The sequence below is a fragment of the Scylla paramamosain genome, chromosome 10 (assembly GCF_035594125.1).
Source record: "Scylla paramamosain isolate STU-SP2022 chromosome 10, ASM3559412v1, whole genome shotgun sequence".
Taxonomy (NCBI): domain Eukaryota; kingdom Metazoa; phylum Arthropoda; class Malacostraca; order Decapoda; family Portunidae; genus Scylla; species Scylla paramamosain.
The window spans coordinates 8,765,551-8,792,500 of NC_087160.1; the positions used below are offsets into that span (position 1 = coordinate 8,765,551).

At 44.4% G+C, this 26,950-nt stretch overlaps 1 protein-coding gene across 2 annotated transcripts in view; it reads left to right on the forward strand.

Moving 5' to 3' along the window:
* Positions 1–5,741: 5,741 nt before the first annotated feature.
* LOC135104204 (protein lin-10-like) overlaps positions 5,742–26,950 on the forward strand; it is a 185,787-nt gene continuing 164,578 nt past the window's right edge. The window contains exon 1 of one of the 2 annotated variants that reach the window (XM_064011320.1): positions 5,742–5,910. In XM_064011320.1, the coding sequence (XP_063867390.1) occupies positions 5,757–5,910 (154 nt within the window). In that variant the 5' untranslated portion in view covers positions 5,742–5,756. Of the gene's footprint in view, positions 5,911–9,326; positions 9,893–26,950 lie in introns of those variants that run through there. The other variant, XM_064011319.1, reaches the window with a different exon arrangement.

Below are 26,950 nucleotides of genomic sequence, written 5' to 3' on the forward strand. Positions count from 1 at the left end.
CGATGTTGGAATGACCGTAAAGAATGAGCCATAGGCAGAGAGAATGAAAGAGTGATGGCTGAAACAAAAAGTGGAATAGTGAGTTGGTGAGATGAGTGGCGTTAAAGTAGCGTGAACGATGTGAGGGAGGAAATACCTCACGCTTTAGCTGGAATGTTAAACTGGAAGTGAGGAATGGACCACGAATGGAGAAAATCAGTGGGGACATTGAAGCAAAAGGAGAGATGGAGTCAGGGGATAAGGCAGCATCAGACATAGTGAGGATTGAAGCAGATAATTGGGATCCTGAAACCAAGGGGAAAAGGAGAAATCTCAGAGGGCGAGAGAGGTAGTGAGACGAGAAAGGACGTCCGTCATGCACATCAGTGAGTGGCTCAGGGCGGCACGTGAAGAGGGAGGGCGGCGAACAGACATAGGCACGCGGGCCCCACTTAGTCACGCTCTGCAACTCATTAAGAAAATCACTCATGAGACAGTTTCTCAAGCGAGGACCCTGGTGTCTCCCGGTGAGAGCAGGAAGAGGAGGAGGAGGAGGAGGAGGAGGAGGAGCAGGAAAGTGAGGAGAGAAGGCTAAGGAGGTTAGAATATGAAAAGTAGAAAGAATAATATCATGGAAACGAAAAGTAAGAGTGAATTAATTTGGAATTTTATAAAAGAATGAAACTTTAAGCAGAAGAAATGTGGAGTGAGCCCCTAGATGCTGGAAAAAAAGTGAGAGAGAGAGAGAGAGAGAGAGAGAGAGAGAGAGAGAGAGAGAGAGAGAGAGAGAGAGAGAGAGAGAGAGACCCATTAACTCGATGAAAGCCTCAAGCAAGAACGGAAAATGTTAGCCAAGGAAGCATCAAGAGATCACTCAACAGTTTCTTGCCAAGTTTCAGAACCCGTGGTAAGAGTTTTGATTCGGCTTGAAACTCAGGACTTGGACGATCGAACGAACACTTCTCGTAGTGATGGAGAAATTCAAGGAAGGGATTGATTGATTGTTTAAAGGAAAAAGGGTGGAGGAGGGTGATGAGCGCCGCAACATCGCGGTTATATGGCGCTGAAGGGGGAGCTCTTGGTCCACGGAGCTGACGGGCACCGAACTCTCCAGTGACAGACAACCATCAAAGAAGGTGGCACCGCCGACCACACTTCAAGCCCCGCCACCGCGACAAGATGACTCCACATGTCTGGGCCAAGGAAAAGAAGGAAACAGGGAAGGTAATAACTAGATAGGAGTATTCTGACTATACATTACGTGGTTATAATATCTTCGTCCTCCAAAACTGTCTTACCTAAGCCGCATCCTAAGGGTCAGGAAATGCTCCACAGTCTGAACCCAAGCTAAGTTTGGAGAATGGTCAAACTTAGGAGGGAAATTGTAGTTGCTTCGTCTCTTTATGTGTTTCCGTTTGGGTTACTCTTATTTTTCCTTACTTATTGTCCTACTCACTTGCTTTCTTCGTGTCTCCATTAGGATACTTTTACTGCTTTATTTCCAACGCTGATATTGAATCATCTAGGCAGTTCATACAGTACGTTACATTTTTTTTTTCTCACTATTACCGTTATGGTAGTTTTGGCCGCGTTTGTACCACCTGTATTGTTTCAGGATTAAGCAAAATTTATGTAGAGTGAAAGTATAAGCCTTAAATATAATATGATTTTAGATCTGACAAGAAATAAGACTCCAGCAGGCTCCTGTTTTCGTTTTCTGCAGTTCCTCCTCCAGTGGTACGCAGTAACCGTTCTCTCTGGATGGGGTTTCAGAAAACGGGTTTTTACAATGCCTTCGGAGGACTATATTTATGCCGGGCTTCCTCCTGCTATATCGAATATTTAGAGGAAAATCTGTGTATTACGGATAACCACACCTTCAATAACATTAATACATCATTTATAGCAGGAAATATGATAGCGGTGTGTGTGTGTGTGTGTGTGTGTGTGTGTGTGTGTGTGTGTGTGTGTGTGTAAACTTGCAACACCCCACCCAGCCTCACACGTTGCATCCCATCAACCTCACCCATCCCAGCACCCAACCTCACCCATCACAACACTCCAGCCTCAACCATCCCACCACAACACCCCAGTTTCACCATCACAACAGCCTAGCCACACCCATCACAACACCCCGGCCTTAACCATCCCATCACAACACCCCGGCCTCATCCATCTCAACACCCTTACCTCAACCATCCCATCACAACACCCCAACCTCACCCATCACAACACCCCGATCTCAGCACTCCAGCCTCACCCATCGCAACACCCCAGTCTCACCCATTCCGTCACACCAGCCTCACCCATCACAACACCCCAGTCTCACCCATTCCGTCACACCAGCCTCACCCATCGGAACACCCCAGTCTCACCCATTCCGTCACACCAGCCTCACCCATCACAACACCCCAGTCTCACCCATCACAACCTCAACTTCACCCATCACAACCCATGCCTCACCCATCACAACACCCCAGCCTCACCCATCCCATACCCACACTTGTTGTCTATCCCTTATCGTCCAACGCAGTCCCATCACAGACCACATACCTTCATTACGCGACAGAAATACCGTTACTAAAAGCCCCATCATGCAAATCACAAAAGCCACATTACGCCATGCCTCTTCTGCATTGCAATTTGGCAGTGATTTATTCATGAAGTAACTTTGGCTCTTTGTCTCTCGCTGTCTGTCCGTCCGTCTGCCTGTCTGTTTACCCATCCCCCCAGGCTCTCTCTCTCTCTCTCTCTCTCTCTCTCTCTCTCTCTCTCTCTCTCTCTCTCTCTCTCTCTCTCTCTCTCTCTCTCTCTCTCTCTCTCTCTGTCAGTGCTTTAGAGTATATTGAAATTCCCCTTTTTTTTTTTTTTTTTTTGAGCGGACAGTCTGATGCAGCATTAATTACTTACCGCAACAGATATTTGATGACTCCTGTGTGTGTGTGTGTGTGTGTGTGTGTGTGTGTGTGTGTGTGTGTGTGTGTGTGTGTGTGTGTGTGTGTGTGTGTGTGTGTGTGTGTGTGCACGGCTCGTGAGAAAAGGAAAATGTGGGGTAAAGGTGCGGAGCTGAAATAAAATTAAATAATGTAAGTTAGTGCGATGAGGCAGCAGATATCTGAATAAGGATAAATGAGAGAGAGAGAGAGAGAGAGAGAGAGAGAGAGAGAGAGAGAGAGAGAGAGAGAGAGAGAGAGAGAGAGAGAGAGGAAAGCAAGGAAGTGAGGCAAGGTACGAACGAGAATGGAGATGAAGGCGAGGTGAGAAAGGACGTAAACCAGAAAGCAGGAGAGTTATTGGTGTGTGTGTGTGTGTGTGTGTGTGTGTGTGTGTGTGTGTGTGTGTGTGTGTGTCGAGCGCGAGCGCCAGGTGCAGGCAGCGAGGGAGTGAGGGACTGGAAATTATCATTAGCACTCTTGAAATATATTGCAAATACGTTTTCCGCTTCAACGTTTTTTTTTCTTTTTTTTTTTATGTACTGGTCAGCGTGATGATGTGTCTGAAACGCTGGAAAAAGCTCTAAATGCAATTTGTGAGCGATACACGTTTGGGTGCGCTGTTCATATTTTGTATATATTTTCACACACACACACACACACACACTAAACACATGAACGCATGAACGACGATAAACACACACACACACACACACACACACACACACACACACACACACACACACACACACACACACACACACACACACACACACACACACAGAGAGAGAGAGAGAGAGAGAGAGAGAGAGAGAGAGAGAGAGAGAGAGAGAGAGAGAGAGAGAGAGAGAGAGAGAGAGAGAGAGAGAGAGAGAGAGAGAGAGCGAAAACGTTTTCTTTGAAATTAATCCTGCTATGCACAAAATGAAGAGAGAGAAGGAAATATTAAACACAGACCTTGAAAGTTATGGAGCACCAACCAGTCTGCCTCTCCTCCTCATCTTACGCGGGTTTGTCACATTCTGAGCTAAAAGGCGAGAATTTCCGCGGAGCAGAAACAGAAATTCATTGTGCAGAATCCTAGCCGTGTTGCTGCAGACCATGCGTTGCCACTGATAAAAAGAATAAATAACACGAATCTGGAGATTGAACGAAGTAAAACACTAAACGCATGAACGACGAGGGCACAGTGTTGAGTGCTGAAATGAGATGAAAAAAAAAAAAAAATGACAGACTCCATTGTACGAAAATTGTTAATGGAATAATGACAAAAACTTTAGATGCAGGCGAGCAAGAAAAAAAAAAGAAAAAAAAAAGGAAGGGAGAAAAAAAGCAGATCGGTGTGAGGCGGCCGTGTTTGTCACTGAAGGATATGAGGGCTACGTAAGTACATGTAACCTTAAAAAAAAAGAAAAAAATAACTGCACGACGATAAATTTATAGCAGCGTATTATATTCCCCCAGAGACTACATTATATTGGTGTTGGGGGGAGGAGTGTGAGGGCGAGGATCGGCGGGGTGTGCACGTGTGTTGTGTTCGGAAAAGGGACGATAATTGCCTTGAAATATGTGTCCGTTCGTTGTAGGCATTATTTTGTAAACTGTGAAAAAGTTATAGTCTCAGAAAAAAAGGAAACGTTAATATCAGACGGTCGTTATTGCCTCTAGATTAAATAACCTTAACCAATTATGTACGATTTATTTTGGAATATGTTTACACCACTGAGGCTTGAAAATAGCCTGTGTTGGTATTTCTCTACAATTCTCGATGCTACGGTGCATCGCCTACCAAGGAGAGATATGGAAGCGTCTTTGAATGTACCGGGCACGCAGGGACTAGCCTGTGCAATGAACACGGCGCCAGGTCGCCGCTGTGCACTGCGTCAGTCTCTCCGTCACAATATTCCGGTCAGCCTCGTCCTGGACACGTGGACTGGCAGGTCTGAGCGCACTGGGACACGTACTGCCGACAGGAAACAAGAAGAACGTCAATTTTGCACCGTTCTCAAAAAAGGCATATTATTAAAAATAAACATACTGTTTTATTAACTAAAACTAACTAGAATATTTGTATATTTCCGGTTTTGAGTAAAAGAAAAGTATATACATTCAAGTGTGTCAGCAAATTTCTCGACAGTACACACACACACACACACACACACACACACACACACACACACACACACACACACACACACACACACACACACACACACACACATATGGTACAAACAGAAAGTGGGGAATGGAAAACAGCATTCACTTCATTCTATGACATTCTGTATTCTTGTCAAGCTTCCCAACAAATCAGTCTTTTTACATCACCCTTGCCTGTCCTCTGTCCTGTCTATCCATTCATACCTTTAACCCCCCCGCCTGACCCGTTCCTCCAATACACACACACACACACACACACACACACACACACACACACACACACACACACACACACACACACACACACACACACACACACACACACACCGCCGCCTTGTGCCTCACAGTCGCACTCAGCAGTTAGCGGCAGCAGCAACAACATCATCATCATTATCATCATCAGCAGCAGCAGCAGCAACAACAACAGCAGCAGTGATAGTAGCACATACACCTCACATAGATATTTTCTAGCACCCGTGAGCAACACCTGCAGGAAGTACAGTATTGACATAGTGTTAATGTAGTATATATATATATATATATATATATATATATATATATATATATATATATATATATATATATATATATATATATATATATATATATATATATGAAAAGAGTACCTTGTTTTGATATCACTTTATATAGATGCACTTACAATTATTTTTACCCTGTGTTGAAGATATGATGATATACTGTGCAATAATAAGTATTTTAAATTTTGCCTTGCATACTAATCTGTATTGTATATTATGTACAGGTGAGTACGGCAGGTGTGGGCATCCCCGTCACCGCCACCCCCACCCCCAAGCCCTCAGCCTGCTCTCCACTCTCATGAGTACGACCTCTTGTTTTTGTTGTTCTTGTTTTTGTGTTGTGAGGTGCAATGGTGTGTGTGTGTGTGTGTGTGTGTGTGTGTGTGTGTGTGTGTGTGTGTGTGTGTGTGTGTCATATATATATATATATATATATATATATATATATATATATATATATATATATATATATATATATATATATATATAATCTTTCAAAAGGTAAGTCCATGATAGCATTTTCTTGCTTCGTTAGTCTTATCTTTGATGGCGTCAGCGTATAGGGCAACGTATTTTAAGGCTTGTTAAGCGTAACCCCATTTTTTGCGCCATTCATTTTTTCATACAAGGGAACACTTTTCAGCCCTTGCTGTCCTGCAAAACGACGCTTGTACAAATAGAAAAAGGTATAACACCGGGACAATTCATGTGTTCGATCGTGCTGTTGTGTTTTGCAAAGCGTCGAACTGCTACGGCAAGACCTGATCCGGTTAAAGGAGCAGGTCGAGGTCTGGATGCTGGTAATGGCGGTGGCTTCTGCAGTGTGGGCCGGGAAAGACACACTTCACTTAGGATTTAATTCAAAATTTGAGTCAGTTCAAGGCAATATTGTGCTGTGGTGTATATATGGAAGTTACGAAGGGTACAGACAAACGAGATTGAATGTTTGTTACGGCTTACCTTTGGCAGGTGAGGATGTATGGGAAGGTAACTTGAAGTCAGGACTTGTCTTTTATATTGATAGGCTGTATTTTCTTTCAAAGACGGTTTTCAGAAGCCACACAGATGAATAATCAATTTTACGGTGGCTTTTTTTTTTTACTTTGATGATGCAGAATTCTTTTTTAGATATGACAAAAATTATGAACAATAGCCCTTGAAAAACGTAAAGACCCTGACAAAACACAATCTAATAAAACGCCAAAGTATTTGATATTGTGGTTCCTGTTGTATGTATGTTTATGATGGTGGCACTGTCAGTGGTGGTAATGCAACGCTTGGGAGTAGTGGTGGGGATGCTGATGTCTTTATTATTAGCGTTCGATGCAGCATCTTGTGTCTTTTCTCTTATTTATACATTTGCCGCCTAAGAATTACCGAGTTACCGCTTACGTACAGCTGGTTGGAATACCGTGGGAGACACAGGGCAGCCAAGACAGGGAAGCAGGTGATCTCAGTGAATTGAAGCTTTTGATGTCGAGCAGCGAAGTGGTGTCAGGAAGGGGAGCAGAATTGAGCCTTGGCGTTTCTCTGCTTCAGCAAAAGCTCTCTAAATCCAGTTTGTGTTTCCGTGAGGGACATGGCGTTGCTATGGTGACATGAAGGGGTTTTGGTGATGGGGGGTGCGAGTAATGGTGATTGACATATGAGAGGGAGAGAGAGAGAGAGAGAGAGAGAGAGAGAGAGAGAGAGAGAGAGAGAGAGAGAGAGAGAGAGAGAGAGAGAGAGAGATTTGTGTTCTGAGTTGACTTGCTTTCTTAGACTTACCATATGGATCAGGACAGGAAGTTTCTCCCGTCCCCGTCCTGCGAGGCTGTCAACGTTTAGCTCGGACCAGGAAGACGGGGCGAGTATTTATTGTGGTGGCCTTCCTGAGTCTTACCTTGCAACCACTGCCCACTTCAGAATTCAGAGCAGCGTCGCCATCGTGTAAGCTAAAGTCGACTCTAGCTTCCTTGGTTGCTACACAAGACCTGAGTAGAAAGTCCAGGCGTGCGAGGAAGTGCGAGATACCAGAGAAGGGTGGGTGGTTGTGGAAGCTCGCGTATCGGAGTTCAGCAATGTTGCAGTGAGCCGCTTGCCTTTTTATCTTTATTGGCTGTGGCGTGGGAGAAGTTGTGGGGGTGATCTTCTTAGTGCTAAAGATTCTCTGAGAGGTGTAAGAGGTCGCCCTAAAGGAAGGAGGAGACAGCTAAGTGGTGTCCTGCGTCGTGATAGACTTAACGAAAGAGAAAACCTGTCGTGTAACATTCAAGAAGCATCCGCACATACTCCTTTCTGGTAGCTGTTCGCTGATTTTCTGTTAGGTTCCCCATGATTCAGTGTATTATCCTGTCCCCCTGCACTCCCTCATCTTCCGTCTCATCCTCTTGTCGTCTTTTTAGTGTCTGCTTTCGGATATTCACTCTCCCACTTGTGTTCGTTCACCTTTACTCACTCTTCATTTTTTCCCGCCCCACCCATCCTCCTACTCTCTACCTACTCCACTCACTCCACCTGCTTGTTCCACTCCTCTTTCCACTCCTGCTTTCCTGTCCCCTCTGTCGTGACTCCCCAATGAAGCACTTCAACTTCAGGTCACTCGCGTAGGAAGTTCCCATGAGTTTGCGGCGGTGAGCTTCGTCGGCTCTGTGAAACTATGAGGAGGGAGTTAAGGCCATGACGCCATCCCTTGTGAAGCTTATTTGCCTGCATCAGTGAGGCGAGGGATACAGGGGTAAGGGAGTGAGCCAAGAAGGTTATTGGATGGATGAATCATTGTCAGGAGAGAGCGAGATGCGTAGGCCCAGGGAAGGATAACAGATGGATAGGGAATGGTAACAGAGGGAGGAGGAATAGCGAAGTGTCAGAGAATAGAAAAGTAAAGAAACAATGAAATTGGGGAAAGAGAGAGAGAGAGAGAGAGAGAGAGAGAGAGAGAGAGAGAGAGAGAGAGAGAGAGAGAGAGAGAGAGAGAGATTTAAAGGGTGAAATACAGAGGAAATGCTGCCAGGATGAGAAGGGACAGGTGAGGGTGACGCAGGGTAGCGAGGCAAGTGCAGAGGGATAGGGTGAAAGCGGGCATAGTTCTGCTCAAGTTGTATCAGGAGCAACACACTGAAGGAAATGAAAAGATGAATGTTCAGACCCGTGGAAATGAAATGCAGGTGAGAAAATCAAGTTACAGTGGTGAATATCTAGTGATTCTTAAAGTTAGTGCGACATATTGCAACACAACACAACACATCACAGCATAATAAATTCAGCACTAGCTTAAAGTTTCACAACATCTGCAAAGGTACATGTTTTTCCCAGATAGTTCTGACGAAGAGAACCAAATGGAGATACTGACTCTCCTCTTCTTTCTCTTTTCTTCTGTCCCTACAAGTTGTTCAACATGAGGCAGATACCCTTTGGTGTGTGGTCGGCGGGCTGACGTGTGAGATGGAAGTGGTGTGATGGATAAAAGAGAGAATGTTAAGGGAAAGGTGGAAGGGATAGACGTGGGTTGATACACAGAGGAAGAAAAAAATAAAACCTGGCGTTCGAATCTGTCAAGTTTTTTTTTTTTTCATGTTTTCTTCTGAAATGAAGTTGACAGACACTTCTGGTTGACAGTTGACGTGGGCGCCCTCTCCTCCTCCTCCTCCTCCTCCTCCTCCTCCTCCTCCTCCTCCTCCTCCTCCTCCTCCTCCTCCTCCTCCTCCTCCTCCTTTTTAGCCTCTCCCATCCCACAAATCTTTCTTGTCCTGAGCCTCCGTTGTAATTCTTGTGAAATTTAGGACTGCTATTCCTTCTCTGCGCACAGCTTACGGATGCTCTGTATGATTGGTTGGAATTACTTCCTTAATGATTGCAACCTGGTTTTTTTCCTGCTTGTATTTTTTTTTCGTTTTTTTTTTTTCGTTTCGTTTTTCGTTTTTTCGTTTAAAGTAACGCCAGTGTGTGCCGGTGGGACAAAAGGATGAATAGGATGACGGAAGGAAATAGTTGCAGTAAACAATGAGCTTTCATACTCTTTCAGGAACTCACTGTCTCTTGTTACCTGTCTACAGTAATTTTGTGCAGGCCGCACTCATTCTCCATAATCTCATGATATAAAAAGATAGGCAGCTTTTGCGAGGCAAAGAGGGAGGAGAGAGCGTGCGCGGCTTGGCACTGGCACTATCTCTGGAGCTCTGGGCGGCCACTCTGCCGGGAAGGTCGGCACCGCGCGCACGTCGGCTCCACCCACGTCGCTAAGGCCTCTCAGCCCAGTGGGTCGCCTGTCATCGTGAAGTGCAGTCCAGGACACCGGCCTTGACGGTGTGCGAGATAAGAACGCGAAGAAAATGTTTCACTTACTGTGACATATAGAAAGAGAGTGAGGTTTTTGTGTGTGTACCTCGAGTGATATGCGCACGGGAAACGATTAATACTGGTCTGTGTGTGTGTGTGTGTGTGTGTGTGTGTGTGTTTGTGTGTGTGTGTCTGTCAAGCACAGTGGAGGGTGTGCGTGCAGGAAGGTGGGCAGAATACACGCAGCAAAGAGCTCGAGAGGCAGATCAGGAATCGCGTGTCACTCTGTGGTGGAAAGAAGAGATAGGGGAAGGAAAGGAGGGAAAAGAAACGGGAGGTGGTCTGGGGCAAGTGTACCCGAAGTCAGGGATAGCGTGGAGATCGCAGCAGAGTGGGTAGTGCCAAAGTGGACTCGGAAGAAAACTACTGGTACGAGAGTTGTATGAAACTTGTGGTCCCTGCTGGCCCCAGGTCCCTGCAGCGCTCCTGGCGACGACACCGCTGTGGGCCTTGTGTCTGAGCGACGTTTTTCTGCTGGGCGCTCATTACCCAGAGCCCAGAGACCATCCATCACGACCGTGGACGAGAGGAAAGTTTGTGGATTTGGTTCTCTCCTGCCAATTTGGTTCTCTCCTGCCAGAGGAAAGAATTACTGCTGACAGAACGACCCGGAGGCTCCTTCAGTCCTGCGGCCGGGACCTCCCGATGGAGGCTGGTGATCGCCCCTGGCCAACGTGCGGTTGTAGGTGTGTTGTTTTCGTCCGACCGCAAAGCTAGACGAGTGCCGTGTATTTTTGTGTACAATAACACTTTCATCAAAGCTGGAAACATCGAAAAGAGCATTTTTTACGTCATTTATCTTCGTTGACATCTCATCTCACCGCAGGTAATTTTTCTAGATTATTTTTTCATCCCGTATAACATACACGTCAATCCCCGCGGTGTTCCACATACCTGCTGGTGCAGCGAGTCAGGGGGCTCAGTCCAGATGTTTAAATATTTACAATTTTGTTAGGTGCACCAGGAGAACGAGGCCCCGAGTTTGTGTCCGCCAAGCATGTACGAGTAGTCTAGCGAGGCGAGGCGAGGTGAGGTGAGGCAGGACTGAGACTTTGAAAACAATTCGCAAGAAAATAGAATACACGTAAAGTACAACATGCGGGAAAGGGTGAGGTAATTTTATTTTATATTCATTTATTCAGCTGACCAACATGACCTGCCTTTAACCCTCTCCCTTTCTCTTCTCCTTCCCCACTGTTCTCGCTCACTATTTCGTCTTTGTCCTTTTCTCTTAATGTTGTTCATGTCTCGTTTTTCCTTCTCGATATCTTTTCTCATAATGTTCTTCCTCCTGCTGCACACCGTCGTCTTTTCTCCCTTTCTCTTCCCTATCACCGCCACTTCGCTTATGTCCCTCTCCCTCTGTTTTTCCATCTTCTCTCCGGTCTTGCCCTTTCTTTGTCTCCTGCTGACAGTCCTAACCCTTCGTTTCGCCCTTTCACCAGCCGCTGCCTTCTTCACAGACATGCAGACGAGACTCACTGTGTCGCTGCGTCGTGACTGCACTGGAGAAAAATTTAGATTCACCTGACGAAAATACGAAAATGTTGCTGTCAATATTTGAGTCGACAGTTGAATAGCGACAGCGGGACAACAACTCCGCGCTTGTCAGATTTTTTTTCCTCACTTGTTTCTTGGTTCACTTCTGACATGTTTGTGGCACCTCTAAAGTAATTAAGGTTGACTTTTTTATGTACATTTGTATCTCCTCTTTCGTTTGTTGATACCGTGTTCCAGGTAGAATGAGGAGGTAATTTACTGATCAGGCTGTGTGTCCCTTGGCGCCCCCTTGTCTGTCTCCCTCTTGCGGCCATTCTCATATCACTCATTCATTTGCATGGCGCTTCTCATATCGCCAGCCAGTAATTTCACTCGCTATTATTATTATCTTTTTTTACAACTTTTACGTTTTATATTTCTATAGTTTATTAATCGTATGTGTTTACCTTTTACCTACCTTTTTACAGTTTTCACCCTCGGTTTTCTATCTTCACCTTTTTCATTACCTCTATCGTTTTTCTTTCTTGTTTCTTCATTTCATTATTCGCAGCTGTATATTTTTTTTTCCTTTCCCTTCCGTCCTTCTTATAGTTTCAGTCTCTTCATTCCAGCAGACATCTTCTTTACAAAGCAATAAGTCTCCTGGTATCTGTCCTCACGCTTTCTCATGTTTTAACCCATTCCTTATTATCCTTTTCTATCTTCCCATTCCCATTTCCATTCGCAACCCAGCCGTTTTCTCTTTTTCATCATTCCACCTTTCCTCCACAACCATCACATCCTCTTCATTTCTCTTCTCCTATCCAGCCCTTTCCTTTCCACCCATCTGCGTTTCCCAGTCTCCCTCATTCATCTATTTATTCTTCCTCCCGACCCTCAGCTCCCAGCGGCTCTTACTGATTATTTTATGGTGACCTGGAACACACACAATTCTCTCTCTCTCTCTCTCTCTCTCTCTCTCTCTCTCTCTCTCTCTCTCTCTCTCTCTCTCTCTCTCTCTCTCTCTCTCTCTCTCTCTCTCTCTCTCTCTCTCTCTCTAAGCCCCAGGATAATCCTCACCTCACGTCACCTTGATGGCGTAGTGTTTTTAAGTGCTCACTGATTTTGCAAGTTCATGCCACTGCAGTTAAAGCATTTGAGGGGCGGCAGCCATTTTGAGGACTGAGGGGGACATCAAAGAGAGAGAGAGAGAGAGAGAGAGAGAGAGAGAGAGAGAGAGATGTGTGTGTGTGTGTGTGTGTGTGTGTTTGCGTGATGTGCGTGAGCGGAAATTGAGGGACAGAGGAAATTAATTAGTGTGCCCTTTCTGTTTTCTTTTCTTTTTTTTTCTTTCAAGTTCGCGCGTGCACTCACACACACACCACACACACACACACACACACACACACACACACACACACACACACACACACACACACACACACACACACACACACACACACACACACACACACACACACACACACACACACACACACACACACACACACACACACGTACTTTCATAAATATCAAGTCTTCTGGCCCGCTGCCTTACGCCCTTCAGTGGTTCATAAAGTTTATAAAGTCCTTCCAGCACGCGCCGGTGATTCCAGTTTACACACACACACACACACACACACACACACACACACACACACACACACACACACACACACACACACACACACACACACCTTTAAACCGAAACGTATCGTGAACCACCGAACGGAATGGAACCAACAAAACCCGACAGCTTGAGCGAACCCTTAAATGTCCAAGCAAATCCAGCTGCGTGAGCCGTTGAATTTGATTGAACGCTTTGAGGCAGCGAGGAGGTGCGAAGGCGAGCGAGTGTGCGGCAGTGTGGTGCTTGGGACGCTAAAGGACGGGGGGAGGAAGAAGGCTGTCGGAGTTTGTGGGGAATGTGAATGCGATGGGACAGTGCAAGTGGCAGAAATGGCCTTGGGGAGAATGTTTGAGAGGCCATGAGGCAGTGGAAGAGAGGCAGCGAGTTCGGAGTAGCTCTATGGTATTTACCCAACACTCCCACAGCGGCCGTTCATCACCTCCGAGGGACCTCTCACCTGACTCAGCCTCAGCCCGGATGGTGGTAACTCGGCCACCCGCAAGATGAATGACTTTAGGGGATGTTTTACAGCGTGACGGAGTAGCGAGAAGGGAAGGAGGGAGAGCAGGACGAGCGTAGTGATGGACGAGCTTAAGAGACGTGGACTAAAAGAATCCCGTGGAAGAAAAAGCCGGAAGAATGAGAAGACGTCAAGACTGTTGGAAAAGAGAGAGAGAGAGAGAGAGAGAGAGAGAGAGAGAGAGAGAGAGAGAGAGAGAGAGAGAGAGAGAGAGAGAGAGAGAGAGAGAACAAACAAGCCACCCAGAAAGATAAACACTCAAACACTTCCCGGGATGAAGCAGTTTTGGGTTCCAGCAACACGAGTGATCACGAGAGATAATCGGATATGGGTGTAGGAGGATGCAGGACGTAAGAACAGAGAAGCGCATCTTAACCTGGTGGTACCACTTAAAATATATTCCGAACCTGCTGTTGTTTAGGGGTTTGGGACGAGCAGAGAGAGTGCGTGGGGAAGGAAGGTTAAGGAGGCGCGAAAAGTTGACGGGAGGAGCATCACGGGTGGCTGCCTCTTTATACATTAGGAGTGGCACAAGCCTGAGGGAAAGGAGGAGAGAGGAGGGGAAACAGGAATGAAAGGGAGGAAAAGAGGAGAAAAGTACCCCGGAAATCTCCTCACACACACGTAATATTTTTGGCTTGACGGTTCTTTCAACTACTCTTCTATAATATTGTGGCAGTTCCTCGTGGGGGAACCCGGATGGAGCAATCCTGGGTGCGGGGGAGCGGCCATTGTGTCCCTTTGGCCCCATTCTGAAGCCGTGGGATTCATTGTTGCCTATTTATCAGGGGTGTGGAATTTCCCCTCCCTGTAAGCGCCTACACGTTGGGAAAATTATCTCGGAGCAATTCACGCGTGAGGCCACTTGGGGGGCGTAGCGATAAATTGTAAGATCAAGTGGACAGGACGAGGGAGGTGGGTGGGGGTCAAAGGAAAGAATATTTAGGTGGAGGAGGAATTACGAAGGGAAAGAAAACAGAGGGAGGAAGAGGGCATAGGAGTCGAGGGGGGAGTTAGGGGGTCGGTCAAGGGAGGTCAGAGGGGGGTGAGGGTTGCGACATGTTTATGTGTTGGCATCAGGCGTCATCTGTTCTCATGATGAGGCCGTGTGTCACCCCCGCCTCCCATGACCCTGGCCTTCCTCCATGCCCTCCATTCGCACCCACGTTCGTCCCCGTATTGCCTCTCGTGTAGGTGTGGCAACGATGCATGGTGGAGTGGATGGAGGTGGTGGAGGTGCGGCTAAAAACCTCTCGTGGTGGATATGAAATGCAGGAATTGAAGCCATGAGTGGAGGGAGTAAAAGAGTTTTTTTTAGTTCCATAAACACTCACGCACGCGCATGGACACACACACACACACACACACACACACACACACACACACACACACACACACACACACACACACACACACACACACACACACACACACACACACACACACACAGACGAGCAGAAAGAAACACATACATACGAGGCGTATAAGAATAAATTGTAGGTCGGATTTACGATTCATAAAAAAGGAGGCCAGAACTGCCGCGCAAATATGATTATACAAGAGAAACACATTTTGCCGGACGCTGTATTTCGTCATTAGTGCTTTGTTTGGCGAATGTTGATGAGAGGAACGGGATGGGGCGATGGCAGGGGGCGCTGAGGTAGCAGGAAGGGAGGAAAAGGGGGAGAGGAGAAACCATCGCTGGATATTTTGCTGCGAGGAAGGGAGGAAGGTAAAAAGATATAATGAGTTTCTCCGTTTGAAAGGGTAGACGAGTGTCAGTAAAGGTGATAAAATGCCTTTCTCTCTCTCTCTCTCTCTCTCTCTCTCTCTCTCTCTCTCTCTCTCTCTCTCTCTCTCTCTCTCTCTCTCTCTCTCTCTCTCTCTCTCTCTCTCTCTCTCTCTCTCTCTCTCTCTCTCTCTCTCTCTCTCTCTCTCTAACTGTATTTTTTACCTCCGCTTTTCTTCTCATCTCTTTATATTCTCATTCTCATTTCCCCGTCATTTTTCTCCTTATCTTTTCTCGGTGCTTTCACTTCTTCTTCCAACCTTCTACGTCCTCTCCTTCTCCTTCTCCTTCTCCTCCTCCTCCTCCTCCTCCTCCTCCTCCTCCTCCTCCTCCTCCTCCTCCTCCTCCTCCTCCTCCAGTATTCATACTCGCCTTCCTTGACCTCATAAAATTACTTCGCAGCATATCCTAATTTCCTCCTTAGCTTCCTCCCTTATTCTTCCTCTAACCACAATTACTCCTCACGCTCCCACCCGCTTCCCCCAACGCCGCATTCTTCCCTCATGAAAATTTGTCTGTGGAATAGCAGTTATTGCCACGTATATATAAAACGAGTGAAAGGAGGCGCTGCTTGGTGTGTTTGAGTGTGAAGGTGAGAAGTGAGGCCGCTCTTCTCACACCCAACTCCCCTCCCTCACTCTCCCATTCCTTACTCTCACCGCTGCGCTATGCATCTCCCACTTTGTACCCCTCTCTACCTCTCTCCCTTCTCGACTCTCCTGTCTTCCCTCTCTCTCCCTCTCTCTCCTCCCGTCTCTATATCTGTTCTCGTCCGCTGCCCGTCTTGGTATTCTTTGCTTCCACAGATCTTAAGCCAAATTTGTTGTTGGTAATGTGCTTGCTTGTCGTATGCTTATTTTCGTCTCTCTCTCTCTCTCTCTCTCTCTCTCTCTCTCTCTCTCTCTCTCTCTCTCTCTCTCTCTCTCTCTCTCTCTCTCTCTCTCTCTCTCTCTCTCTCTCTCTCTCTCTCTCTCTCTCTCTCTCTCTCTCTCTCTCGTTAAGTATTGGGTAATTATACGAACTGATTATGTATTCGTGAAACCGGATTTTTTGACATGTCCATAATGCATTATTATATTAATTTGTATAAAAGAAAATGAGAGAAGCGCGGACAGGTGCATGGAAATACTAAACTCTTGATTATGGTGACGGTCTTGACAGCCAATGATTTTTCCGTAATGAAGTAAGTGTTATTAGGTTACGAGTCCTTTAATATTTTATTTCAGCTTAAGCAGTCAAAAATACTACGGCTATATCACGAGCACCAGTGACAATTTTTATTCTCTTTTATTCCCTTGATTTTTTTTTTTTTTTTTTTTTTTTTTAGTGCGCGGTAGAGAGGACGAGATGGGGATTTCATGCTTCAGTGAGCTGCTGAGGGAGATTTTTCTATTATTTTTATTGTTTTTATTCCAATTGTTTTATTATTTTTAGTGTGTGTGTGTGTGTGTGTGTGTGTGTGTGTGTGTGTGTGTGTGTGTGTGTGTGTGTGTGTGTGTGCGCGTGCGTTACAGCGCTTTTCGCCGCTTGTCACCGGGTCTCATCCGGGTCATACAACCCGCCAGTGTGCCCCACGTTTGATGGTGACGGCCCCGGCAGTCACGGCGTGTTGCGTTACGTCACGTTTGCCACACCGTTGAGTCCATTGGCATTCTGATGTCAATCGCGGCTGTCTAGGACACGCTGAAACTTTTTGAAACGTTGTAAAAATAAATCTTGTGCATTAGAAATATTCAAGATGCAAATTTTCCGGACTCGCATCCTCTGACTAAAAGTCTTGGCGGAGCGCTTTTCCTATGCATGTTAATGGGACTTCTAGCAGCAGTGGGCCCGTGCGTCGCCCAGCCGAGTACGGAAGGAGAGCCTGGTTTTCAAATATAAGAGACGCTCAAAGACGCCTGTGCTCCTAGGCTGAAGGTGACATTCTGATGCACTTTTTTTTCCATCTTAGAACGTTTACGAAGAACTCCAGACAGGCATTTAATACTGACAAAAAAAATAAATAAAATAGTGTGGGAAAAGTTTCAAGCATTAGATTTATCTTGTTGCTAGAAGGAATCTGTTAACCTCCTTCCTTCAGGTTTTCAGGTGATGGTTACAGGCATGAGAGAGTGATGATGAGGTGAGGATCGGTGCTTCCATAAATTATTATAATCCATGCTGAAATATGGATCAACAAAGTAGATAATTACCTCGCTGCAAATACTTATTTTGCTCTAATAACACGGTTGGCAGCTGGAACATTATATTAAATATGCATGTGGGAAGGGAGATAATGTGTAATAAATGTTTACGCCGCTCAGTCCTTGCTCAAAGACAGGTAATTCATTTTGCTTCAGCGTACCGAGCCTAGAAATGTGTGGCGGGCTGCAGACCTCAGCTAGGGGCAGCGCGGGTATTGGTGTGTGGTGGTAGTAGTGGTCTGTCTGTACTACTGTGGCTGTGTGGTGGAGGATGTACCAGAAGCTGCAGCAAGAAAGAAAACTTAGTCTGTGGTTGTGTTTCTATGCATATGCCTGTGTCTTGTCTTTTTTCATTCGTTTTCTTTTTTTCTTTCCCTGCTTAGTACCTTTCGTTTTTTTTTTTTCTTATTGCTTTTTTTTATTTAGAATTTTCTTCTTTATTAATCTTTATTTCACAGCATAACTTTGTAATCCTTCTTTCTATCATGCGTTCACTTTCTCACACACACACACACACACACACACACACACACACACACACACACACACACACACACACACACACACACACACACACACACACACACACACACACAACTTCAGCAATTGGAACATCATGACTGTTATAAACGCCGCGCGAATGCTCCGCGACTGACTCACTTGACAGGTACATGAAGAGAGAAAGAGAGAGAGAGAGAGAGAGAGAGAGAGAGAGAGAGAGAGAGAGAGAGAGAGAGAGAGAGAGACTCCACTATACGTACGTTTCTGTCTTCATTTTTGAAGTACGTTTTTCTTTTCTCACCATGTGTCACTTCACTGCCTCCTCTCCTTTTTAGTCACACCTTGATTTCATTCTCTCTCTCTCTCTCTCTCTCTCTCTCTCTCTCTCTCTCTCTCTCTCTCTCTCTCTCTCTCTCTCTCTCTCTCTCTCTCTCTCTCTCTCTCTCTCTCTCTCTCTCTCTCTCTCTCCCTACCCTACTCTACCCTACCTTTCTACGGGTGTTCTGTGTTCACAAGGGAATACGCAGTGCAGTAAACATTATGTCTGCTTTAATTAACGAACTTTGAAACACCATTGAAGGAACAGCGCTATGTTGTAATTAGTGACTCGCGCCTGACATAGCACAGGCTCCTTTTATGAAGCGTTCCAGGTGCCGGTCCCAGAGAGAGAGAGAGAGAGAGAGAGAGAGAGAGAGAGAGAGAGAGAGAGAGAGAGAGAGAGAGAGCGCTGAAGGAATGGTGTTTCTTCTCTTTCGCTGAGGAACAAAACAGGAGGAAATAAAAAACCGGGTACATTAATTTGTTTCAGCCTTTGTTCCGAACTTTACCACGTCTGCTCTTTTCCCTCTCCTTCGTCGACTCGCCTTGTTCAGTGACGCAGATGCTAGTGAGGTATTGGCAGTGGGCCCGTCAGCTCCGCCTCGCCCTAGTTTTTCATATATCTGTCTGCTTCTTTATGTCTTATTCTGCCTGCACTCTCTCCGCGTTCTCCCCTCGGCACATCATATCATCTCAGTCCCAGTAAAAGCTACACCCTCATCTCAGTCCTCCACGTTTTCCACCCTTTTCCATCACACACTGCCTTCAGCCCTATCCACCCCTCATCACTCAACCCCATTTCAGCTGAGTGCAGTCTCCGTCTAGATCTACCACGGACCATCCCAACTCTTCCTCAGTTCTCCTCCTATATCTTTAACCCCACCACGCCCCGCACCCTTTCATTAACTCTGCCGCGTCATAATACCATGGTCTCATTGTCCTTCCCTCCCCCTTGTGTGTTCTGGAAGCTATGTGTGCTCCTGCGCTTATTGTTACAACCATAAATTCGTCAGTCTCGTTATGATGAGTGTTATGGGAAGCGTCCTTCAGCGCGGGATTCTGACCGGGTTTTGACACCTGGCGGCGGTGTTTACAGGTAAGCGAGAAACGTGACCGAGAGCCTAGCGACGGGCTGCTGGGTGGCTTTTAATTAATTTTTGCGCTCTCTCTCTCTCTCTCTCTCTCTCTCTCTCTCTCTCTCTCTCTCTCTCTCTCTCTCTCTCTCTCTCTCTCTCTCTCTCTCTGTGTGTGTATGTGTGTGAAGTAAAGTGTGTGTAAACTACATGTGTAATTTATTCATTCGTATAATTGCGAATTGCCAAAATGTTATGATTTGTGATAAGTTATTACAGTACGCATTACTGTAGCATAATTAGATAACATTTAGATGACCTAAATGACTTTTTACAGTAATTTTGCATGTCTATTATTATTATTATTATTATTATTATTATTATTATTATTATTATTATTATTACTATTATTATTATTATTATTATTGTTATTATTATTATTATTATTATTTTTATTATTGTTATTATTATTATTATTATTATTATTATTATTATTATTATTATTATTATTATTATTATTATTATTATTGTTATTATCATTATTATCATTATTATTATTATTATTATTATTATTATTATTATTATTATTATTATTATTATTATTATTATTATTATTATTATTATTATTATTTACTACTACTAATACTACTACTACTACTGTCGTTTGCTGTTGTTGTTGTTGTTGTTGTTGTTGTTGTTGTTGTTGTTGTGATTATTGTAGTACACAGTCATTATCATTACCATCATTACCAGCGAGTGAAATGAAACATCCAAGACTGCATGACCATTTAAGTTTTCGCCTCATTTCCTCTGAGTGCAGTCATCTTGTAAATGGAAACATTTTTTTTTTTTTTTAAGCAAGGTTGATAAAGCGAGCAGTAAATGTAACAATGTCAACAGGTAATGAGGGGAGAGTGGCCTCAGCCTGTGCTGCCCTGTGACAAGTGGTGCGAGTGTAGATACTTTAAAAAACGTCACTGTAATAAATGTCAGAGGAAAAAATGTCACTGAATAAAAAAAAAAAAAAAGTAGTTGAATTAATGTCACGGAAAAAAAAAGAGTTGACAAAATTAATGTTACATGAAGGTATGGAGCAGAAGTGAAAAAAAAAATGACACCACGAATAAATGGCACTGAAAACTATAGCATCAGGAATAAATGTCACAGGAAAACTATCAGTGAAACAAGGAAAATGGCATCAGAGACTAATGTTACAGGAAAAAAAAAAAACTGCTGGAAATTTCTCACAATTTTGTACCAGAAAGAAAAATATTACTGAGAAAGATAATCTTGTGTTATGGCATCGTTTTGTTTGTTATGTTAGGTGTTATTTATCCTTGCGCCATTTTTCAGCGTTTGTTTCTTTCCTTGTGCATTTTTCTATATCCTGTTTTTCTGTGCGATTTTTCATGTGCTTTTTTCTTTTTTCTTTTTTTTTTCTATTTTCCAACGTTCGCAAGCGTGTTGGTTCACACAGGCACTCCTGACCTTCACCTTCACCTCGTGCAGAATTGAGATGGATTAACATTTTATGATTTTATGATTTCATGATTTTTGACTGCGATATCTGGTGTGATTTTGAATGCGGTAAAATTGTCAAAGCCATTAAATGTCATTAAATATGCATTGAATACGTGGGTTTGATTTTTGTTGATTACATTGATTACAAATGATGAATTTCCTAAATCAAGAGCCATTTAGAGTAGCCTAGAAAACAATTTAGCCATTTATGGGTAAAGAATTATCATCACCCTAATTGATTTTCTTATTTGACAACATGACATGATTAGTAACGTATTTATTGCGAAGTTTACCAGTTCATTGATTTGCTATATTTTTTAACACAAGTTTGCACTCGCAGTATCAAGTACGATTCCTGCAAGTCTCTTACAACCCGTGGCATCACTGCTTTTGAGATCAGTATGTGACGTCCTCACAACCTTAGTGTCAATTTAAAACGTTCGATCGAATAGCATTTTAAATGTTCGATTTCCTCTTTCATCCTTGTTAAAAAAAATGTATTCCTGTGAAAGAAGACACACACACACACACACACACACACACACACACACACACACACACACACACACACACACACACACACACACACACACACACACACACACACACACACACACACACACACACACACACACACACACACACACACACACACACACATTCGCGGTTGGCTGTTGCCCTTCCCATCGTAGCTGGTTTTCTGCCTTTCTGCCTCCATCCTCTCCCTGTCCCTCTTATACCTGGATACACCCAATCCAGTGGTTTGAGTGTTCGCTCAAAGCGAGTGCTCTCAACCGAGCCAGTTTTGTTTGTGCGGGACGGCCATCAATTATCCTTAGCAACCTGTGAAGCCGCTCGTCCGGCAGCTCAGTCATCGGTAGGGAAAATGCAGTGTTGCTTTGTTGACCATCGCTAATTGTAGCTAATAACGGACTTATTTACACCAGTCTGTTATTGCGCTTCATATATACCCTTCCTGCGTCCCTGCCTACATTTCCCCCCCCACTCTCCCTCTCTCTCTGCTCTCTCCTCTCCCACTCCATTTTCCTCTCCCCTTTCAAGCGCAAATCCCCAGCTTATCATCGGCGTCAGCACTCGGCTCCGCGTCCCGCCTGCTGAAAGTGTTACGACTGATAAAGCTGACCATCGTTTGTTTATTACTTGCTGCCTCCCTGTTCACTGCCTCCATTCTAAAACCTCCACTCGTATTTCCATCGCGCGCTTAGCCTGTTTACTTAAATCACTGAGCTTCTAGATATTTGTTGGTGTTTATACATCTATCTCTGCCTGTTTATCTTCCATATCCGGCGCTCATCGTTGAAAGATGTTTCCACATTTTTCTGCACTGGAGGGTTATTGATGTCGATACTTTTCTTGGGCGCGGGTGATGTGTGGCGGGGATCCGGGAGGGATGTGGTGAGATGAGGTGCAGTGGAATGGAACGGATTGGGGAAGAATGAGGCAAGATAGAAGGTAGTGGATTCTGGAGATATGTGTGAGTATGAATGAGGGCTTGGCGGGGTGGCGGGGACGGAGTTGCAGTCGTGCGGGGACAGTTTAGGAAGATATGAAGGGCTGCAAAAGGAGTAGGATGAGGGTGGAGGATGAGAGTAACTGTGTGTGTGAATGAAAGATTTTTGCTAAGATAGGAGAGTGAGAATATGTTGTTAGGCAAGTGTTCGAGGACGAGTATGTGGATTACTGGGGACAAGATTATATACATACAATGTGAATGTATGAACCACAAAAGAACACAATGGAAGAACAAACCACAGCATACGCTTACCTATTATTAGTAGTATAGTAGATAAAGGATTGTAAAGACGCTGGGATCGAAGAAGAGGTAAGGCCATTCTGCATTTAAATGCTGGAGTGGATGAAGGAAATTTAAAAGAATTCATCACAGGGTTTGTTAAAAGTTATGGTTGTGTGATAATTAAGAATGTGTGGAAGCAACAGGGAAAAAAACAACAGCTTATTGAAATCATTGCGCAAGGCGGGAGAGACGAACTGTAATGGAGACAGCTTCAAGATCAATCAAGAGAAAAAAGACTGACATTAAGGAAAGAACGAAGAATAGGAACGTAAAATTTATCGATGTAAAAGGCTGGCTGAAAAGAAGGACATAGGGAATGTCAGAGAATTATAACCACTGTGCTACTATATTGGACGTCCTTTCCTTGTAATAATAGTGACGTCCCGAGCTCCGTTGGTGGGAAATAGGAAGAGAAGACATCAGAGGCCAGGTGGACCTCTGTGGCGGTAATTAGCGGCGTGCCGAGGAGGCCCTCTGGTACCTCCCCGTACCCTTCTACTTTCCCAATCTAGGATTTCTGTCCTTGTGGAGTAAACAGAAACGGCACGATTGCTTACAGGTATACAGACGATTTGGTGTACACACACACACACACACACACACACACACACACACACACACACACACACACACACACACACACACACACACACACACACACACACACACACACACACACACACACACACCGCTAGGTATTAGAATAAGCTCCTTTTTGTGTATGTATGTTTGTACGCGCGCGTGTGTGTGTGTGTGTGTGTGTGTGTGTGTGTGTGTGTGTGTGGGTGTGAGAGAACGCTTGTGTTTCTTTACTTGGGGGTATGTAGGCGTGGACACAAATACACGCACGCGCCGTCCTCCGTGTACCGCCACCCGTGTCGCATTCACAGGTAATCCGCGAGAGACGCCACCCGAGGCCAACCTCTGTCACCTGGCCACCGCCTCGTTCAGGGCGTGTATCCTGAGTCACGGTGCATTATTCATTAACCTTTTAACCATCTGGTCCGTGTCTCTCTCTCTCTCTCTCTCTCTCTCTCTCTCTCTCTCTCTCTCTCTCTCTCTCTCTCTCTCTCTCTCTCTCTCTCTCTCTCTCTCTCTCTCTCTCTCTCTCTCTCTCTCGGTCTAGCTCTGTCACATATTTTACTTTGTCATCTGTTGTTGGTAAAACGAAATACCTGATATTTGAAGTGAAGTAGGCAGAAGAGGAGAGACCGAGAATTAGAAGAGAAATTAAGAGTTAGAGATGGAGGATAAAGAAGTCGTATTCTTATGGTAAGGATAAAATATACTGGACGTAAAGAGAAAGAAAAAAATGATTCATTTTATGTGTCTAAATTTACCTTCCCTTCGCCTTTCCCCTCGTGCTCCTCTCTCTCTCTCTCTCTCTCTCTCTCTCTCTCTCTCTCTCTCTCTCTCTCTCTCTCTCTCTCTCTCTCTCTCTCTCTCTCTCTCTCTCTCTCTCTCTCTCTCTCTCTCTCTCATTCAGACCCCGTTCCATCTCTGTGTATCTCCATTCCACCTGTCTCGTCTCCTCTCCCCTCCCCTGATCCTGCCCCCGTGTTGCCCTCAGAAAAGAATAGAAAGGTCGATTGATAAAAAAGAAAAAGATACAAATATACAAAAAAGGCGGGAGGGGATGAGGACTTCGAGCAGAGGCTGGCTACCTGACAGACTCACAGTGACTTCAGATAGAAAGGAAAAAAAAAACATTGACACCATTCTGCATTCTTTATGGCGACGGGAAAAAGAGAGGAAGGATGGTGGAGTTCGAAGGGAGGGATGAAGGTCAAATAGAAAGGGAGAAGAGAGGAAGGGCGGGGTGATGGGACAAGTAATAGAAAGGGAGCGGATACTGGAAGGGGGTTATGGGGTGATGGTGGAGGCTCGAGGAATAGAGGTGGAGAAGGCATGAGTGTTTTCGAAGGTGGAATATAAGAGGAAGGATTAGGTTGGTGTAAAGGCTGAAGGAGACAGAAGCAGGGTACGGTAGGTGGAAGAGTGGAAGCAGAACAGAAGTGTGATACGATGGATGGAAGAGTGAAAGGAATGGAGGAGGGTTTGGGTGGACGGAAGGCTGGAAACGGAATAGAAATGGGATACGCTGGATGGAATAGTGAGGGAGAATAAAGGAAAGAGTGTGAATGGAAGGGAGGAGACGGAATGGAAGAGGAACTGGGTGAAGGGAAGGAAGGAGAAAGAAAGGGATGCAATGGATGGAAGGGAGGAGACGGAATGGAAGTGGGATTGGGTGAAGGGAGGGAAGGAGGGGGATGGAATGGATGGAAGAGTGAAGGGAGATAGAATTGCTTGTTATGTACACACTTACTGTTCACTAGAGGCAGAATTGGGTTGAAGCGTAATTTGGGTGTTGGACAGGTGAGAAAAATGGACTTAATAGAGTGACAGGAGGAAAAAAGGTTGGCAGATTGCTCATTATAAAGCTTTAAAAGCGTTTTGTTCATTCTCTCTCTCTCTCTCTCTCTCTCTCTCTCTCTCTCTCTCTCTCTCTCTCTCTCTCTCTCTCTCTCTCTCTCTCTCTCTCTCTCTCTCTCTCTCCCCCTTTTAATTTTGAACAATTACGTACATTTTTACATTGTCTCGTTTGAAAATGTTAGCGTTGAGGTCGGGGTGTGTGTGTGTGTGTGTGTGTGTGTGTGTGTGTGTGTGTGTGTGTGTGTGTGTGTGTGTGTGTGTGTGTACATCCCCGAGGTGCATTTAAAGGGACCCGGTGAGCGCAAGGGTCCTGCAGAGGTACAGAGGTGCAGTGTGCTGAGTGCAGTACAGAGATACGAATTGGAAGTGAAAAATGTGTAGAGAATTATAGAACTTTTATTTCATTTTATTTTTAGTATATAGGGTGAGACTTTTTCGTTGAGTGTGAAAAGTGTGGGATGTAAAATATTACGTTTCATGAGGGAGAGCTTGTGAGTAAAAAGAGAGAGAGAGAGAGAGAGAGAGAGAGAGAGAGAGAGAGAGAGAGAGAGAGAGAGAGAGAGAGAGAGAGAGAGAGAGATTTCTGTATTACACTCAACAAGAGTTATTCATATACAAAATACAATCCAATTAGAAAAATGACATTAGCATTATCCTTCAGGTAAAATACAATGAAAAAGTTGTACATTTATATAATTCGTCCGTTAGAATAGTCGCTGAAGATAAAACCTTGAATGTATATTGTACTGAAGCAATCGTTCACAAGAGAGCAACAAAACTGCATTGAAATAATCTCTAAAAACTGAAGTACATTAACACCAGTAAACTACATTAAAATATAGTGTATCGTGTAGTGTAGTGTATCGTAACAATAAATGTCATCAAAGGCCTCACAAGAAATGAGAGAGAGAGAGAGAGAGAGAGAGAGAGAGAGAGAGAGAGAGAGAGAGAGAGAGAGAGAATAATTCAGCGTTCCTCTGTGGTACAAGTTTACCAAACTGTGGAAAATTAATCATCACAGTCACGATTATGAAACCCTTGGGAGTGTAAATGACCGAGTGTAGCCGTCTCTCTCTCTCTCTCTCTCTCTCTCTCTCTCTCTCTCTCTCTCTCTCTCTCTCTCTCTCTCTCTCTCTCTCTCTCTCTCTCTCTCTCTCTCTCTCTATTGTGTGCTAAGCAAATTCTTACATATGCAAATACAAAACAAACAAAAAACAATAAGTAATGAGAAATGCACCCATACACAGCATTGCTATTTACCTGTGTATTCATAAGTATACGCCAGTTCCTTTTTTTTTTTTTTTTTTTCCCTTGTCAAATCTCCCAAATATTTTCCATTCCCTGCAGCGGCTTATAAACTTGATCATCAAAGAAATTCGTCCTGAAAAATATCTTCAGAGGGATAACTGCGCCAATAAAGAATATATATATATATATATATATATATATATATATATATATATATATATATATATATATATATATATATATATATATATATATATATATCTGTGAAGGACGATAAATATCCGGTGGAGTAATTAAATATTTTTCCAATAACCTTGCCCAGTCTCTCTCTCTCTCTCTCTCTCTCTCTCTCTCTCTCTCTCTCTCTCTCTCTCTCTCTCTCTCTCTCTCTCTCTCTCTCTCTCTCTCTCTCTCTGTAAGTACTATTATAATAAAGCTTTCTTTTCTGTTCTTGATTAAAAACAATACTTGTATAATGTCAGGAAAGAAATGTTGCCGATGAATTACTGACAGT